Raw genomic sequence first — 16,852 nt, forward strand, 5'->3', positions numbered from 1 at the left:
TAGCAACGACAAGCAACACTGAAATACTAAATGTCAGCACAATTGTGAGACACTTTATGTAACGAATTGTGACACTGTGCATCTTGTGCCTCCATCTGAAATGTGTGTGTGTGTATAAGTACATTATATATTTTGATATTATTCATATGTGCATTTTGCTTATATTTTAAAAATCAACCCAGCGACTCAGTGTAATGTGAGGAGAGTCAAACCAAGAGGCTTATCAGCTTATCATAGTTTCCCTCAGTTTGCTATAGAGCTCTGGAAGCTCTCTTATCTGCTTTGGTTTTCCGGTTTGCTGCTTTACTGCTCCGACTCACTCTGGCCACTTTAATCAGCATCGTTTTGGGAAAAGTGTTACACCTCCTATAGGGTGACCAGGTCTGTGTCTGACAGCCAGATCGTGCGCACAGATTTCTTGTGAAAACAATCGCAGAACATAAAGAAGAGAACTGACACAATAATCCATGTCTAACAGATGAATATGCTATTTTACAAGTCCCACTTTATAAGGTAATTAAAGTAGATGCTGTCCGCTCAGCCTTAAAAAAACCCCATTCATTTAGGTTGAAATAACAATTTAAGTGCAATTTTTAAATGACTTTTATTTGCAATATAGCGCGTCCATACAGTTTGCTGTGTGGGACCAAATCTGTGGCTTTGCAACACAATGGCGATAAAGAATCGACATGTGGTAGCTTGGAGTTCAGTCTGTAAATATGATGTGCAAAAGTAGTGAGAAGGGCCCTGGCTTCATACCTAGAATCTCCTCAGAGAGGAGTCCATTGTTCAGTGTCGGTGTAAGGAGAACTGACCCGGTGTTTGCTGTGCCTTGTGATTATTGACTTGTGTCGCCTCCTGTTCCACATTGCTGCTTCTCCAGTCCTGTCATCACAAACGCTTCTGCTCCCCATCGCTCCCCCCCCAAACCTGCTCAGCAATGATTCTTTCCCATGTTTTCATTCTACCTTTTCAGCTCAGCGTCCCAATAGAACATGGCGGATTTCTCATTGCTCCTATTCTGATGAGGGCCCCCCGGCTGCAGTTGCTCGCTGCTCTCCGCTTGTGTACACAAATAATGCAATTTTCTCCCCCAAGTGTAACCGTTTGGGTCATGTTGGTCTTGGCACCGAAAATGCCTGCCTGCTGTATAGACAACCTGAAAGGTGCAGACATCATTTCCATAGCTGATGAGTGTATAGCAGAGCTCGGTCCAACAAAAACAATCTGCCGTGCTTGGGCTGAATTTCACCCTTTGCCTCGTGCTGTATCTTAAATTACAGTGCTGAGAGACGGGTCCTGGGACTTAACTGATCCAGCTCTTATTGAGTGAGAAAAAGAAAATTACAGGGAGCAAATGGTAACTAATGTTTTGGCCTTTGACATGCCAGACATTGTGAAGGCTCATTTACTCGCAGTGGACAATGTCTTAGTCATAACGGTCGATGGCTGATGTCATTCACCTTGGATAAATGTCCTTTTGTCTTACACTGTCTCCGCCTGCATGTCCTATCTTAGAGGGGTCGGGGAAAAAAAAAGGAACACACAGGATTTAGCATGTGGCTTAAGGTCCTCATTTGGATTGGTCGCACATTGTTGCAGCAGCGGGTACAGATGCCAAAGCCTCGATGAAATGGCCTCTTTGAAGGTGAACCCAAGCTGTTTTGCACCTTTTTGTCCTCCAGTGTCAGGCAAATGGCCAGAGAAGACGTTCACAACATCATTATAAGTCATTTTGCGTGCATTAAATTATTAAAATATGTTTTCTGTTTAGTATTTCTTTGTACTTACGTATCCCCCCCCTGGGGAAGGTGGGCCAATCAGCTTTTGTTTACCTTGCTCCCAGTGAGCAGCAGCCAAAAAACAGGTCCCATGAGGCCCAGCACTTGTGCGATGTGGGCCAAACCCCTGCTGAGTAATAATGTCAGGCCAAGCTCCCAGTGTTAGCAACTCTATCAGCAGCAGTGGGACCAGCCTGTGATTCATGTTTCATTAATAAAACATTTCTGAGGCCTGTAGCTAGGTACAGCAGACGCTCTGGATGTATCTTGCTTCATTCTTAATTCCTCTCCATTTTTAATCAGGCTAATCTTGCACAAATTGAAAAACCTGGTTCGGAAAATGTTACGAAAAGGAAAAAGAAAAAAGGTAAACGTTTTCTCGCCGCAACATCCTTTGCGTGTCTGCTGATGATCTTTTCAAAGGTCTCATTTTGTTTTCTTATTCAGAACTTTCTGCTCCTGTTCACAAACATGAACTTCACTTTCTTTCAAAATTCAACTCACACAGCCTTCTGTTGCATCCTAGGGCTTCTTTTTTTCCCCTCCTCTGAATCCCTGATGCAGCTCCAAATTGATCATTTCTACATATATACATTTTTTTTTTATGTTTTATTGTACTATGTGTTCATCACTTTGCAAAAGAAATCTAAGTTGTGCAAGGTTCAAATGAACATACTGTGTATCTACAGTACTGTGCAGACGTGTTAGGCCACCATTAGATTTGTTGTTTTAGCAATGCTTTAATGACAATAGAGGATAATTATTTCTATTTGACTTTACTGGAACACATCCAGAAGATATCTATGCAGTTATATGTTGTTTTAAAAAAAAAACATCATCATCCTCTACAGGTGTCAAGTATTTAGCGTGATCTACCCTTACACTTGAACAATAACACAGCTCTGTTAATACTGGAGCCCGTGTGAAGCTGTTGGGTAGAGCAGGGTATTTAAAGGTGTGCAGTCACATCAGCATCATCATTATGTAAACAAACCGTTAAATATCAGTGTGTGTGAACATAAATGCTTCTAATGAGTCATTTGGGAACTGCTCCACAATGGTGCAGTGTTACGATGGATGTAGGTCAGTGCTTTGTGTGTGTGTGTGTGTGTGTGTGACTCGTGTGTGCTGCTGCCGCTGCCCCCGCTGCCTCTCACATGCGAGAGCGATTTTCTTGGGAGGTTTACTGTGTGACGGTGACCTTTTCTTTTGGAAATTGTGGACCGACTTCTGGACGGATCCCTCTGCTTTCCTTGTTTTGTCTGGGCGCAGCCGGGCCGCTTGGGAGACGTGTGATTAGGCTGCGGGAGAGCAGACCTTCACGAGTGAGGTTCTCCTCGGAGAGGCGGGCGTAGGTAGAGGGAGAGGAGCGAGCGGTGGGTGGCTGGATGTGTGCATGTGCTGCCGTGGGGAGTGGGAGGTGTTTCCCTGTGTGTTTCCCAGCATTCAGACAGTTGGCCCGTGTTCAGCGGTGATGTAACTGTACCTTCTGCAGACTATTCATGGTGAGAGTGCAGCAGGTCTTTTGCATGCATGTAATCACACACCGTTTATGCTAACAAAGCTCCCATTTTTACCCCTGTCATTATCATCTCTACTGGGACAAAAAAAAAGGTGCTTTTTTTTTATAGAAAGAAAAATGGAATACCTAATATACCTAATTAAAAAGTAATTAGATACGGATACGCCTAATTAAAAAAGGGATCTGTTTAGTTTTATCTAGTGTACAATGAAACCTACTGTTGTACTGATAGTTCATTATGTGAAAACCTTTCTTAAAGAATAATAAGTGATATGATCATCACTTTGCCAACTATTCATGAACAGAAGATTAACACAGTCCACACACCAGTGATTTCTAGCATTGCCGGGGTCAGTCTGCACTGAATTTTCATGATTAGTAATTGTAAATTGAAGTTTCATTGTATTGTAAAATATGTACATTCATAGGCTGCACTGGGTATTACCTGTAAGTACATCAGTAACAAGGCTGATGACATATAATTAACTTTCTACAAATCATTTATTTGTAAATGTTAATCTATATTTTATACTTCAAACACAACCAAAGTTCTAGGTACTCACATCATCAATATACACATTTAGTTTCTTTAAAACAAAGTACATGTACATCCCAAGTAGTAGAGTGTCTTTTTTTCATTTTTTTTTATTACAAACCTAGCATACAAAATCAAACTGAATATCTACATGCTTAAATACCCTGTCTCAGATTTGAGCAACATACAAGAGGTTTGCATTTGGACCCTGTGACAGGATATTATAGTGGAATCAGAAGAATATGTCCAACCTATTTCTTGGCGTCTTGTTGGTGTATCTATCGCCTCATCCCACCCCATTTCTAAAACTGTGTCTGGTGAAAGCACATTACCACTAATCCTGTGCAAATTGTTGCCTCTTGTGTCTGTCTGGTGTCCGAGAGTGTGGAGGAGGATGTTTAATGCTCAAACTCACATTCTTTGTTGCTCAATCAATAAGCAAATTGGAAAATCTTTGCACCATATACACGGAGTGCGACATGGAAAACTGGTCTTTCCTGCCAATGTAATTATACTCCCGAGTTTCTCCGGTCCCTATGTAATGCTAGTCCTGTCCAAATACTGCACTCTGACAGGCATGACGAACAGATGTGTTCATCCACTTGACCTCCAGACGTGTTATCTATATTATCTGTTTAGATTAGGTGTTCAGACGGCGTATGTCCTCATTCGGGTTTGTTATATAACTGTAAAGAGATGCTGAGCCCAGGGGGTTTGAAATTGAAGCCCATCCACACTTAATACTCAACTTGCGTCCCATGGAAGAGGGAGGATGTTGTTTTAAAGGAGGAGGTGGAGAAAGGGAGAGATTAAAAGCATGTGTGATATCGTGCGTGACACAGAGCGAGCAAGTGAAGGTAAGGTAGAGGTTAGAGTTACAGCTTTTGAATCTCGTCGTAAACTAAGTGTCTGATTGAATGTGGCATACAGCCGTCGTCGGAGTCGCTCCTGAGAGCAGAGCATCGAGTCAAACAAAAGATATGTATGCCCTTGTGTAGACACGACCGTATGCACACACACACGGAATGTCATCAGCATCTGTGTCAAGCTTACAAATCTGATTCAAGGCCTTTTAGGAAATCAGAAAAGAGAGCTTTGGAGGAACACAGAAGATGAAATTAGGACTATATCACACTCATTTTCATTAGTCTGCCATAGACGGTTATGTTTTGTGTCTTTGATTTCTGTTCAGTTTTCTCTTATAAAACAAACTGCAGTGGAAAGGAATTACAACTGGAGCACAATATGCTTTAATTTGTAAATGTTTAACTATCTTACTGTATTGATGTTACCTTTTCTTGTGGGTTCAGATCATTAGTGCTAATTTGATACTCCCCACTGGTGGTAGACTGAAGCTCAAGCTTGTATCAAACAGACAGACTGAGGCTGCCTGAAAAAGCTGGATCTATACACTTCCATGTCAAATCATGGATTTCCTACACGGTGAATATGTCATTTTTCTGTGCAATTGTTTTCTGTTTTCAATGTTTTTAAAACTATTCTTGACTCCAGGCACAATAATTCATTGTCCTCAGGTGGGATTATGCACCTTTGTGGCAAAGTGTCCACAATTGTGAGTGAACTGAATTATCTCCCATCCAGTTATCGTTATTATTTCCCTCATGACGAATGAAGAAATGCACAACATACGCTATGGGTCTTTGTTGTTTACCCTTTCAGAATTTTCTCCTGTGTGTGTGTGTGTGTGTGTGTGTGTGTATATATATATATCTATATTCACTAGTCTTGGTGGGATATCAGTATTCATTATTTTTTCCTACTGCCTCTTTTATGTTCTGTCCGGTTCCCTGTAGTACTGGACTATCTCATGAAATATGAGAGTGATCCTGTATCATTCCACACTTTCTGGGGGTTTTAAATATTCTACTTTTCAACTTTCAGTTCAGTTCTTTTTCTTTTTTTGGAGTGACTATCAAATATTTTTCCATATCTTTTTTTTTTTTTTAACTTAAAAAGTAACTTCAGATTCGTCAGTTACTAATGTTTCACAAAGATAACAAAGACGAAAGATAGTTTAGCAGTAATGTGTTGTTCTAATGTTGGAAATGGAGTTGCCACCCTCTGACGCCTCCATACTTAGCTGCTCCCTCAACTTTGCTTTTGACGAACACTCAGAGATATTCGTGAGATTGAGATTTGCTCTGGTCAAAATCAGTCGATGGCCTTGCTTTTCCAGTGGTTTTGTTTCTTTTCACACCGAGTTCAATCCAAGCCAAACTTGGGGGGAAAAAATACATCACAAGCCATTTTTTTCTCCAGTGTATTGGTCCGATGTGTCTGGGGGTGGGAACAAGAAAGCAAATAGAGAAAGAAGGATTGTTTTTGCTTTTGCTTTCTAGTCCAAGTGAGACCTTGGTTTATTTGTTGGCCAGCTGGTATTACAGATATGCAAGCTGCTATAGTCTCTGTCCTCTTTCTTTCTTTCTTTTCCTTGGTGCTCAAAACACTGGCCAAAACAGGTGCAAGGAGCGATCTCAATTGATTTAATGAGAAAAAAAGAATTTAACAATAATATAGGTTACCAGACTGAAACTGATTATGTACTTGTCCCATCTGGGTCCTTTCTGTGCAGAAGTTGCATATTCATGTGGTGTAAATCCTTATTCAGGTTTAGTGGATTACAAACCTTGGATTTTTACCAGGGATGGGAGAAAAATATCTTCACAGCGAAAATAATTCTACCAATAATAAGACTATTAAAAGCAAAAAGAGAGACACAGAAAGAGAAGCAGAATAAAAGAAGGCATTTAATATCCATTAATAAATATTTCCTTTGAGAATGGTTTTCTGGGATGCTAGTTGTATTTTTGTCAATATTAATTCCCATTCACACTAATTGTTGAATATTGTTCCCTAAATTCCATCTCAGACTTCATCCACTTTTATACTGTGACATGTAAAATAAACACACACTACACAAACGCAGAAGGCATGGTGTGAGTTTGATTAGAACCCATTGTATTTGGAAATTTAAAAAAAAAAGAATTTCTCCAAAAAAAAAAGGATATTTCTATGGTGATAATGCCTGTTGCTTAGCAATCTCTTTTCGGTTTTACTCTTTTTTTTTTTTTCATAATGAGTAAAATCCTCAAGATTAGTTGCCTTGGTAAATGGCCCACATTGGCTTTTAGTCGCTATTTCACTATCCTTTGTCATTCACCATTGAGATGAGATAAGTAATGATCAACATTTGAAGTCACTGCATGGTCTCTTGAATGAATGAGACTTTTCTTTTTTTTTTTTTTTGAAAGCCCACATGTGCACACACATTTTGTCACGCTCCTGCGCAGATAAAGAGGACGACCGGATCCTTGAGATGTTGCCCTAACTTTTCACCCTCTCACCGTACGTCTACCATAATCCTCAACTTAATCCAAAATGAATCCAAATCATCCAAAAATCTGTTCCACAAAACTAATCCCAAAATTACTTTTATCCCTACACCACAGGACAAATCCTTATCCAGGACCTTTTTTTTTTACAAATAACTTTTAAGACATATATGATGCTCACAGGAACAAGGTGACTCACAGTTTCATGTTCTCCTCCTCCTCCTCCCCCTCCTCCCCCTCCTCCTCCAGCGAGGTCATCCTCTCCAACATTAATGTGGCCATTGCTGGCATCTGGGAGTGCCTGGTGACCAGTTTCCGTGGCAACACCTCTCAGCAAATGGAGATAGTTGTTCTGGAGACGTCAGCACCATACTGCCCAACTGACAGAGTCACCAATAACAAGGGTGACTTCAGGTGAGTCGCCTCACAGTGTTCATGCTCCACCGTGTGCGGACTAATGGCTTTAGCATTGTCAGTATTCCTCATGCATCTGCTACTATAATACTAGCATACTTTAACATGAAAGAAGCAATAATATGTGTGCTTTTTAACAATATGGCATTTATTCCTATTCACCAGAAGCCCTAACATACAGAATATTCTTAAAAAGGAAGTAGCACTACAATTCAATACAGATATGTGTGCCCTGTTGCCCTGTAACATGGGTGGTAATATAACTTGGCACTTTTTTGGAGTCATAGGGTCACACCCCTAGGAAGTTATTAAATATTATGGTATTTATTCATGAGAAATGAAAGGTACCCTAAAATCCCACATATTCTTACAAATGTGAGTAGAAATAAAATCCAACACAAATACTCGTGTCCTGTTCGTCTTGGGTAGTGTTGGCACTGAAGCAATTTGAGAGACATTTGTTTATTATTTAGAAGTTCTACACTACAGCTTTGGAAGATAAACGTCTGTAACATTGAAACATTGATAAATGGGTTCACACAATGCTGATCAAGCCCGTCAGCTCCACACGACTCTCAGTGTTTATCAGTGTAGCAGCGTTTTTTGTTGTTTTTTTCATGTCTGTGGTGACACAGAGTGATGCGTTTTAGATGATTGATGGAGGGAAGGAAGGCAGACGCACGCACAACAGCAACACTAGTAAAGTGAGACTTTAGGTTAAGGAATTATCCCAGGTTCTCTGAAACATGAGTGCCCTTCAGGTTTAGGGATTACCTTTGTTTCTCCGACACATGAGATACCGAAACAAACAAGAAAGGGAATATGGACCTACAGTTGAGTTTTAAACATTGCTCTTTTCCGTTTTAGCAAATGAATAATGACTACAAAGTATAATTATTTCACTTATTTTAGTGTAAGCGTAGTATTTTAGTGTGAGCTTCCCTTGTATAACCCTGGCTCTCTTTAAAGTTGAGTGGAGAAATCTGCGTTTGTCCTACTAGTTCAGGTCCGTCACACCGGGTTACACATATTGCATGTGTTAAACTGATTGACAGCTTGCTTATATAACTTTCACAGGATTTCAATTCTAATTCCAGTGATTACACACTGCTGTTTGAATCCAAAATATGAATCTGAACCACGAGAAGCGCCGGTGTGTCTGTGTCTGAGACGGACTGTTTGTCGCCTTTTGCGCTCAGCTACCTCCTAGTTGCCAGACAGACTATAAATAAACCATACTCTCCCCACTATGGTACTGTAATTGCTGATACCAGACGATTTCTAGCAAAATACATTTTTTTTTTTTACGAATAAATGAAATTCAACAGAAATATGTCCAGCCACAAAATGTACAGTGTGAAATGTCAATGTAACCAAAGTGATCGCTCTCTGCTGTTATTGCTCCACATGCTGTGAGGCTCAAGAGCCCGACTGTGGCATTGTGCTGATTTATTTTTGTTGCACAAATCTGCCACACCTTCCTCACACCTGCCTCATTACCCATCATTCAAACGTTATACTTGTGCGTAATGTCCGCTTTATAGCAGACGGTTAACTCAAAGGTTCATATTAAAAGAACAACAAAGCCTGATCTCCTCTCCCTTCAACATGCTCGTTTTTCCTCTGACATCCACGACTCCATGACCACACAGTCACATCCTCCACCTCTCCTCCCCTGTGGATGTGCTTTTATTCTGTACACTCCTTTCCAGCAGCTGCTCTTTACAGCCTACTTTCAGTGCAGTGAGAACAGAGGCTTTGTTTCTGCTGGAGCACTGGAGTAATGGGCTGGAAAATGAGGCAACTTTTTTGTCTGGGGCAAAATTAATGCCATTTATTACTAAGTAGCTGCTGCTGCTGCTGCTGCCGCCGCCGCCGCCATTGCGAAATGTGCATGTAGAGAAAAGGGGGTAAAAGGGTAAAAATGTCATTACATCGACAAAAGATTCAGACGCTGCCTTAAGAAGAAAATTGTGACAAAGTTCCACCATGTTTCTCCCTGATTGTGAACAGCATTGTCAAGACAACAAAACCTGGAGGCCTGACTTTTTACACTAAAATGAGCTTTGTTTTACTGAAACACCAACAGACCATACCTTAAAATTAACATTTACTTTCACAGGTTGGTCAATAGACCAGCTCCTAGACTTGGGTCTTGATGACATTATTGAGAAAGTCTAATTTCTTGCTTCAGAGGAGACTTCTCTGAACTTTAAAATGGCCATAAAAACAACATTTGCAGTTACTACTTGAGGCTGATTGCATACCCCCCCCGTCCCCGCCCCACCCACCCCCTTATAAGGATTGCGTTTCTCCTTTTTAAATACACATGAATCCTCAATTTGTGGTGAACAATACAGGGACACCCATTTGACTTGAGTGCTGCACATCCATAGAGCCGTGGTACTTGCCAGGAAGAAGATTTAAAAGCAAATGGTCAAACACCAAAACACCAGATGTCATGGTATCCAGAATTTTAAGCTCCACACATGATGCCTCTTAGTTGTTATCCAAAATAATCTTGATGAAATAAGTTTAGTTCTGGCTCCTGCATAACAACTGAAGACATACTGTATTTGCAAAATTGGTATAGTGCCCCCTTTTTTTTTCTTTTTTTTCTTCAGACAATAACATTTATTCATGAGGTTTCTAAATAAAGCAAAGTCCGTCAGAAATCCTCAATAACACAACACATCATTTTACAATCAAGTGTCAGAATCTGGCAGTCATCCGCAGGAATAATCAGAGCAAGCTGTAAATCAAATATGCAAATGAATAATCTGCTAGGCACAGGGAGTATGAAATTGCCATCTGGTGCAGCGAGTGTACATTCTTCAGTTCACGTCACTCCTCCTGATAATTTGGAGATATCTGGTGTGGCAGGTGGACGAAGACTCTAGCCGGGATCCTGGCCTTCCTGCCCTGTGCTCCCGCTACCTTTGGCTCGGCCCCGCACCCCTCTGGCAACGCTCCTGGCCCCTCGAGCCAGAGGGAGAAGAAGGCGTGGAGGCGCTGCGACCGGGCTGGACGGTGGGCGGAGGAGGACTACACCCAGTGCCCGTATGCCAGTGAGCTAACTCGGGTGCTGCATGAGCTCACCCAGGTATTTACTATTATTGTTATTTTCATTCAGTCAGTTGTGATCATAGTGTAATAACTTCATAGATTACTGAAACCAACGTCTCTATTGAGGAGTTTGTTTGTATGATCTGATATTAAAATCAGTCCTGAATGGGTCATTACATAAACCACATTCAGATGTGGTTTTGGGACACGTGGTCATATTTCTTAACATGCATGAAAGGAATCCAGTCTCAGGATGGATCAGAACCTGCATACTCTGACCCACTGCTGTTTTACAGTAATATTTAGTCTAGAGCTGCAACTAACGATTATTTTCATAATCGATTAATCTGTCGATTATTTTCTCGATTAATCGATTAATCGTTTGGTGTTCAGAATATCAGAAAAACTTAAAAAAATGTGGATTGGTGTTCGTCAAACCTGGAAATGATGATGTTCTCAAATGTCTTGTTTAGTCCACAAACCAAAATGATTCACTTTTAATGATTTCTTTGTTATTCAGAGCAAAGAAATGAAGAAAATATTCACATTAAGAAGCTTAAACAATCGGAAATCTTGTTTTATTAAGAAAAAAGCTTCAAACCGATTATTCGATGATCAAAATAGTTGTCGATTAATTTAGTCATCAATTATTAATCGATTCATCGATTAATCGTTTCAGCTCTAATTTAGTCTTATCAGAACCAAAATATTAACACTGATAAACATATGATTCCTTTTTTTTTCTAATGGTTAAGGTCCTGTTTCATGTACTAGTAGCATTGATTTATTCAAGCTGCTCCTGACACTTTTCTCCGACTCTTCAAAAACATAAATGTATTCCTCAAACAGACATGAAGTCCGCGTGTATTTGAACACAACAGATTTGATCTCGCGGTCACAGGAGTCACATCCAGGATGCATGTTAATGTCATATGTGAACAGTCGCACAGCTGTCGACAAGGTGTCCGGGTCTGAAAAGGGACCAACATGTATGCGCTTGTGTACACAATTCCACGTGTTGACAAGCTTACTCCTGTAATTACTGCACCACGTCAACCTCACAAAAGACACACGTGGCATTTATCGTCCTGTCGAAGCAGTTTTATGTCGTGCTGAATTGTAATTGTTGTGTATTTATTTTCTTTTCTCTTTTTAAATCAATTCCAGATTACAATAAACACCACCAATGCTCAGCCGTTAGGCCAGCAGTTGGTGGCCTTCACCAGCAGGGCGGCACACTTCACTGACGTCATGGACGTCATCTTTGTCACACACCTGGTGGAGAGACTGACGAGGCTGGTGGAGAAACGCAGAGATGTAAGAGTTGACACTGTAATATAGTAGCTGGGACTATGAAGTGCAACGATCTAGTGCGACTCCTCACATTAAGGTGACGCAAATGCCCATTTAATGAGAACCACTTACAGCACTTACTACTCCAATTTTCAGAAGTCATACATGATGCTTGATCAGTTTTGTTTGGCATTAAAAGAGGAGATTTATCAAGAAACGTGTGGACCAGCTCACCAACAATTAACAACACATTCTCAAAAGCCTCTTAGAATTTTTATCATACCTTGTTTATTTATTCGTCATTGATTTTATTCTGTGTTTTTGATTGGATAACTTTGCTATATGTGTCTTTATGTGACGCTGCCTATCTTGGGCAGATCTCCCTTGGAAATAGGTTTTTAATCTCGATAGGATTTACCTGGTTAAATAAAGGCTGATAAATAAATAAATCCGAGCAAGCAGACAAGGACACCTTAGAGACAGACGGATGCCCCAAAAGACACGACAACATGCCGTCGCTTTGGCCTCAGTGCTTCGATCGAGTCCGGGCCGCTTTACTTTTCAACTCATAAGATTTGGTCTTGTGATGGAGCCGAATGACAATTATGGTTATGAAGTTGGATCTCTTCTATGGGGGGGGGGGGGGAATGCAAGCTGTATCTTTACCTTCAGTGAGTTTCTCCGCTAGGGGCAACCGGGGGTCTTTATTTAATGCTGAAGGTCAGGTTGTGTGAGGCAAAGGGTGTTGAGCTTTAGTCGGTGCACAGAATCATTATTAGCTCTCACTTGTCCAATCTATTCATCACAGGTCACTCAGGGGGAGATGTTATTAATACCTTTAGATTCATCATTACAGTCACAATGCTGAGGAGACCACTCGCATTCATGCCACAAAGCACAGTCAAATGAAGCAACAATGAAAAGTACAGTATGTAAACAGCTAACTGCCATCTCAAGGAAGCAATTACACCCCATCAGAGCTGCTAATCTAAATTAAATCTCTGTATAATGAATTAAGCCACCATTGCATAAATGTGCCTATTGTTGTGGATATGATTGGTGTGCGTGATGAGTTGTGTGTGCGTTTGTGTGCGTGCATGTGTGAGTTTATGGGGGTTTTGTTTGTGTCATTTGTGAATATGCTCCATTCGCAAGCCTGTCTCCTTGTGTTTCCGCAGCTGGGGGACTACATCTCAGACATCGCCAGTAACATGATGCTAGTAGAGGAGCACATTCTCTGGATGGCCCAGAATGAAGCGCGAGCGTGCACTCGGATCGTCCAGTGTGTGGAGCGCATCGCTGACCTGGCACTGACGACAGATAATCAGGTCATCTCTAAGGTATAAATGGGCTACCAAAGCGAAAGGTCTATGACCTGTCTAAATGTGGCGTCGCTTTCCTTTTCTTCTTGAGGTTAAAATAAGGACTTACAGTATAAGAATACATTGCTTCTTTTTCTTTGTTATTTCTCTCTTCTCTTGAGACAGAAAAATATGCTCAAAATGATTTTCCCTGCCCTCTTTCCACCACCCACCAACACTTGCACGCTTATTCTCGTCTTCCCTCCTTTAGGTGTCTCCTAACATAGCTCTGGAAGCCTTTCTGATCAGCCCCTCTAACTTTCTTGGCCTCTCCTGCACGGCGCTCCAGCGGCCCTCTCCATTCGCCCCCGCCCCTCTCTCTGACGGCCACTCCCACTCTGACAGGGGCGCACACAGAGAGCGGGATGCCATTGGAGAGTCACTGCTCAACTTCAAGTGTCACACAGTCAACAACAGCACCTCACCGGCGAGTCGTCTCACCAAGGTAAGGCGCAAGTTAATAAATGGTGCGAAACATATTCTGAAACATGCTTTTCTGTTCTGTTTACGCACATCTGTTCACTTCTTTATATTTTTTATGCCTCTTCATTTGTATTTTTTGATCGGAGTATGAACAGTATGGAAAACAAAGCACATGGGAATGAAATAATATGACTTACATCTTGTACAGTAGCTTGTAGGCACGATAACATTCATTCTCCAACATGAAACAGTGGAAGCACACGAGAGGGATTATCACCTGCCCCTCTAGCTGTTGTCGCCTATTTGTCCTGGCAAGATGACACCTTGTTTGGGTTGTCGGCGGGCCATTGATCAGCTGCTGATATGTGGGGCTGTAATAGGGCCGGGGTCTGCAAATAGGATTGTAATTTGGGAGTCATTGAATGTGGGCCACTCCCCTGTGATAGATTAGATGGCCTTGAACACTCGTCACTTTAAATCAGCTGCAGCTCCGTGGCTCCAGCTGCGGCCACCGTGCTTGACAAACATCACATAAACAGATTTGAGGCAAACCTCTGCAGGCAAAACACTTGTCTCTCCTCGCGCCAATGTGCATGTTAGTGTGTATCGGTGTGTGTGTGTGTGCGCGCGTGTGTTTACTTTGCAGTCCGCATGCTTATTTCCTATCCTTCATCTTCTCCCGTGAGATGGTGTCAAGGCGCTGTGGTTTGTTTGGAATAATATATTTTAGTTCTAGCTTCAGGCTATGTGTAAGATGAGCAACGTCAGCGATACCACTACCAAATGCACCTTATCAAATTAGGTGCAACATTAATTTAGGTTAACAGGAACATGTCTGAGCCCGCGTTTTGTCGTTGTGACAGGGTTCATTTCACAGTGACGTTAAGACCAGAAAACTCAGTTGTTTTCTTTGTGCTGAAGCTGCCTTGTTGGGCACAACCCCACGGGCTTCTCTTCATGTCTTGGCATTCTATCTTTGAGCAGCATATCTGAGAATGTGACTCCCAGTTTTATTTTCATAAAGTCCAAATATGTGAGGATTTGTTGACATGTGATGTACTCCAACGCTCCCCCCCCACCATTGCCTCATGTCAAGTGTCTGTGCTTGCAAAATATTGCCTGGGGCTCTTTTGTCATGAAATGTGTGGCCCAAAGTGTGTTTGTCCAATAATTCTGGCGTGTCGGTGTGCTGGTGACACAGACCTTCTTCTAAATGTACTCAAACCAGCAATTGCCATGCTGACTGAAGGGATAACTGGCGTTTGGGAAGAGTAAAATTCATTTTGGTTATGGATGGCGTCTTATATAGTCGGATTTGGTGTCTGGGTCCGAGTTGATAAGATATGGAACTTTGTTAAAGTGTGTTAAGTAAATGTAGAGTTTCTCCTCTTCACACATTTAATAATAATAGTGGTGATATAGAGGTGTCTCTGGCTCGAATATGTGTCTCACCTTTGATGCAAAAACCACACAGAAAAGCTCTGCCACTTTATTTAAAATTCCTAATGCTGAGGAGATTAAATACAGAAGAAAACGTTGCTTCTCTATGTGTTAGTTAAACGAGTGGTTTGGTACCAGAGCGTCTAGATTCATATTCTGTACAAGCACTGAAAACTGTGACGTTCACCCGCTGTGATCCCCAGTAGCGCGCGCATGTGTGTGTAATATTTAAACACTCAACGACTTTTTTAATAATTCAACTTCTGCACGGTGGTTACTAATACATTTTCTGTGGGGTGGCAGTCGGGAGAGATATTTTTCATCGCTTCACATGCACTTTATGCTCTTAGTCTGAGGCTAAAAATACTCTCTCTTGTTTTCATGAGAACCAACCAATTAACAAATAGCCGGGTCGTGGATAAATATCAAATAATGCTTTGCCATGTGAAAAGGGAGCATTAGGCAGAAATGAAAACAGGCCACTTTAAGCATCTGTTTAGAATGCATCTAATCATTTTACGTAAATTGAGGACTTGCTGCTCAGCTTAACCTGCCAGTGCCACTTTAACCAGCTCAATGAGCTATTTACTGTAGTGAAGTGAGTAAATTATATTATACAAATAATAATCCTATATCATGCAGCTGTCAGCTGTTTTTTTTTTTTTACTGCAAGAGGAAAAAAATGGTCAGGAATATAGAAAAGCTGCCACAAGGGATTCACATTTAGTTAATAATCAGATCACATCACCTATCCACAGTGGATGCTTAGCATTCTCTTATTTTGAACTTTATATGCAATGATCTAGTCTGTAAATACTTCTTCTTAAATCATTTTTTACAACCATTCGATGAACGCTTGCCCCTTTTTGAATAACATTTTTTAGGTAACCACCTCCATCCTGACTGCATCAGATTTATCACCAGTACGAGGCAGAGCCATCAGGACTTAAAACGGTCTTAAAAAGAAATCACAATAGTAGTGAGGCTGCTGCACACTGAAGGCTGTAGTCATCCCTTTCCCCCCCCGTTAAGTAAATCTTGATTTAACAAGGCACGTTGACTAAGAACATCACATAAATGAAGTGCCCATTTTATAGCTTCAGTCTGGGGAAGTGGCTGTAGGTGGGGAGCATTACATATGTTCTATTGCAATCAGTACTCACTTGATTATTACCATAACCAAGACACTATATTGTATAATTGTGTTGGATAATGACAGTTTACTTTAAAGGACTACCTCACTTATTCCTGTTAGCGTAACTGTTGCTGAGATGGCGGACACCGTTTACATTCTGGGAATAAGTCTAAAAGGTCTAAGAAGTAGCGTTGCAGTTTTAAGGCTCGGATCAAGTGTCAAAAAAAATTAGAGATATTTCTTGACTTACGGGAAACTAAAGTTGGGACAATTTTTAAAAAATACTACCCCTATGCTAGTAATACAAAGCTAAATCGGTGAAGTATTCCTTTAAGGGCCTGTGCTTATATGTTGGCATTTTATTCAGCAGGTGCAGCCAGATTTTGGCTATGTTAGGCTCATTTAAAAAGAATATATAGAATTGTAACACTATTTCCACCTCATTCAGTGTTTCCTCCCTGGATGATTCACACTCATGCACCCACGAGCTGCCCAGTTTCCGCTGCTCCTGCCGCTCTGGAGCAGATGT

The 16,852-nt window shown here is 41.2% G+C and overlaps 1 protein-coding gene across 1 annotated transcript in view; it reads left to right on the forward strand.

Annotated features, from left to right (window-relative positions):
- LOC131474213 (adhesion G protein-coupled receptor A1) overlaps positions 1-16,852 on the forward strand; it is a 134,689-nt gene that overhangs the window by 42,998 nt on the left and 74,839 nt on the right. The window contains exons 8-12 of the mRNA XM_058651976.1: positions 7,441-7,605; positions 10,489-10,708; positions 11,839-11,988; positions 13,143-13,304; positions 13,537-13,770. Of these exons, the coding sequence (XP_058507959.1) occupies positions 7,441-7,605; positions 10,489-10,708; positions 11,839-11,988; positions 13,143-13,304; positions 13,537-13,770 (931 nt within the window). The remainder of the gene's footprint in view (positions 1-7,440; positions 7,606-10,488; positions 10,709-11,838; positions 11,989-13,142; positions 13,305-13,536; positions 13,771-16,852) is intronic.

The sequence above is a fragment of the Solea solea genome, chromosome 15 (assembly GCF_958295425.1).
Source record: "Solea solea chromosome 15, fSolSol10.1, whole genome shotgun sequence".
In the NCBI taxonomy this organism is placed as follows: Eukaryota; Metazoa; Chordata; class Actinopteri; order Pleuronectiformes; family Soleidae; genus Solea; species Solea solea.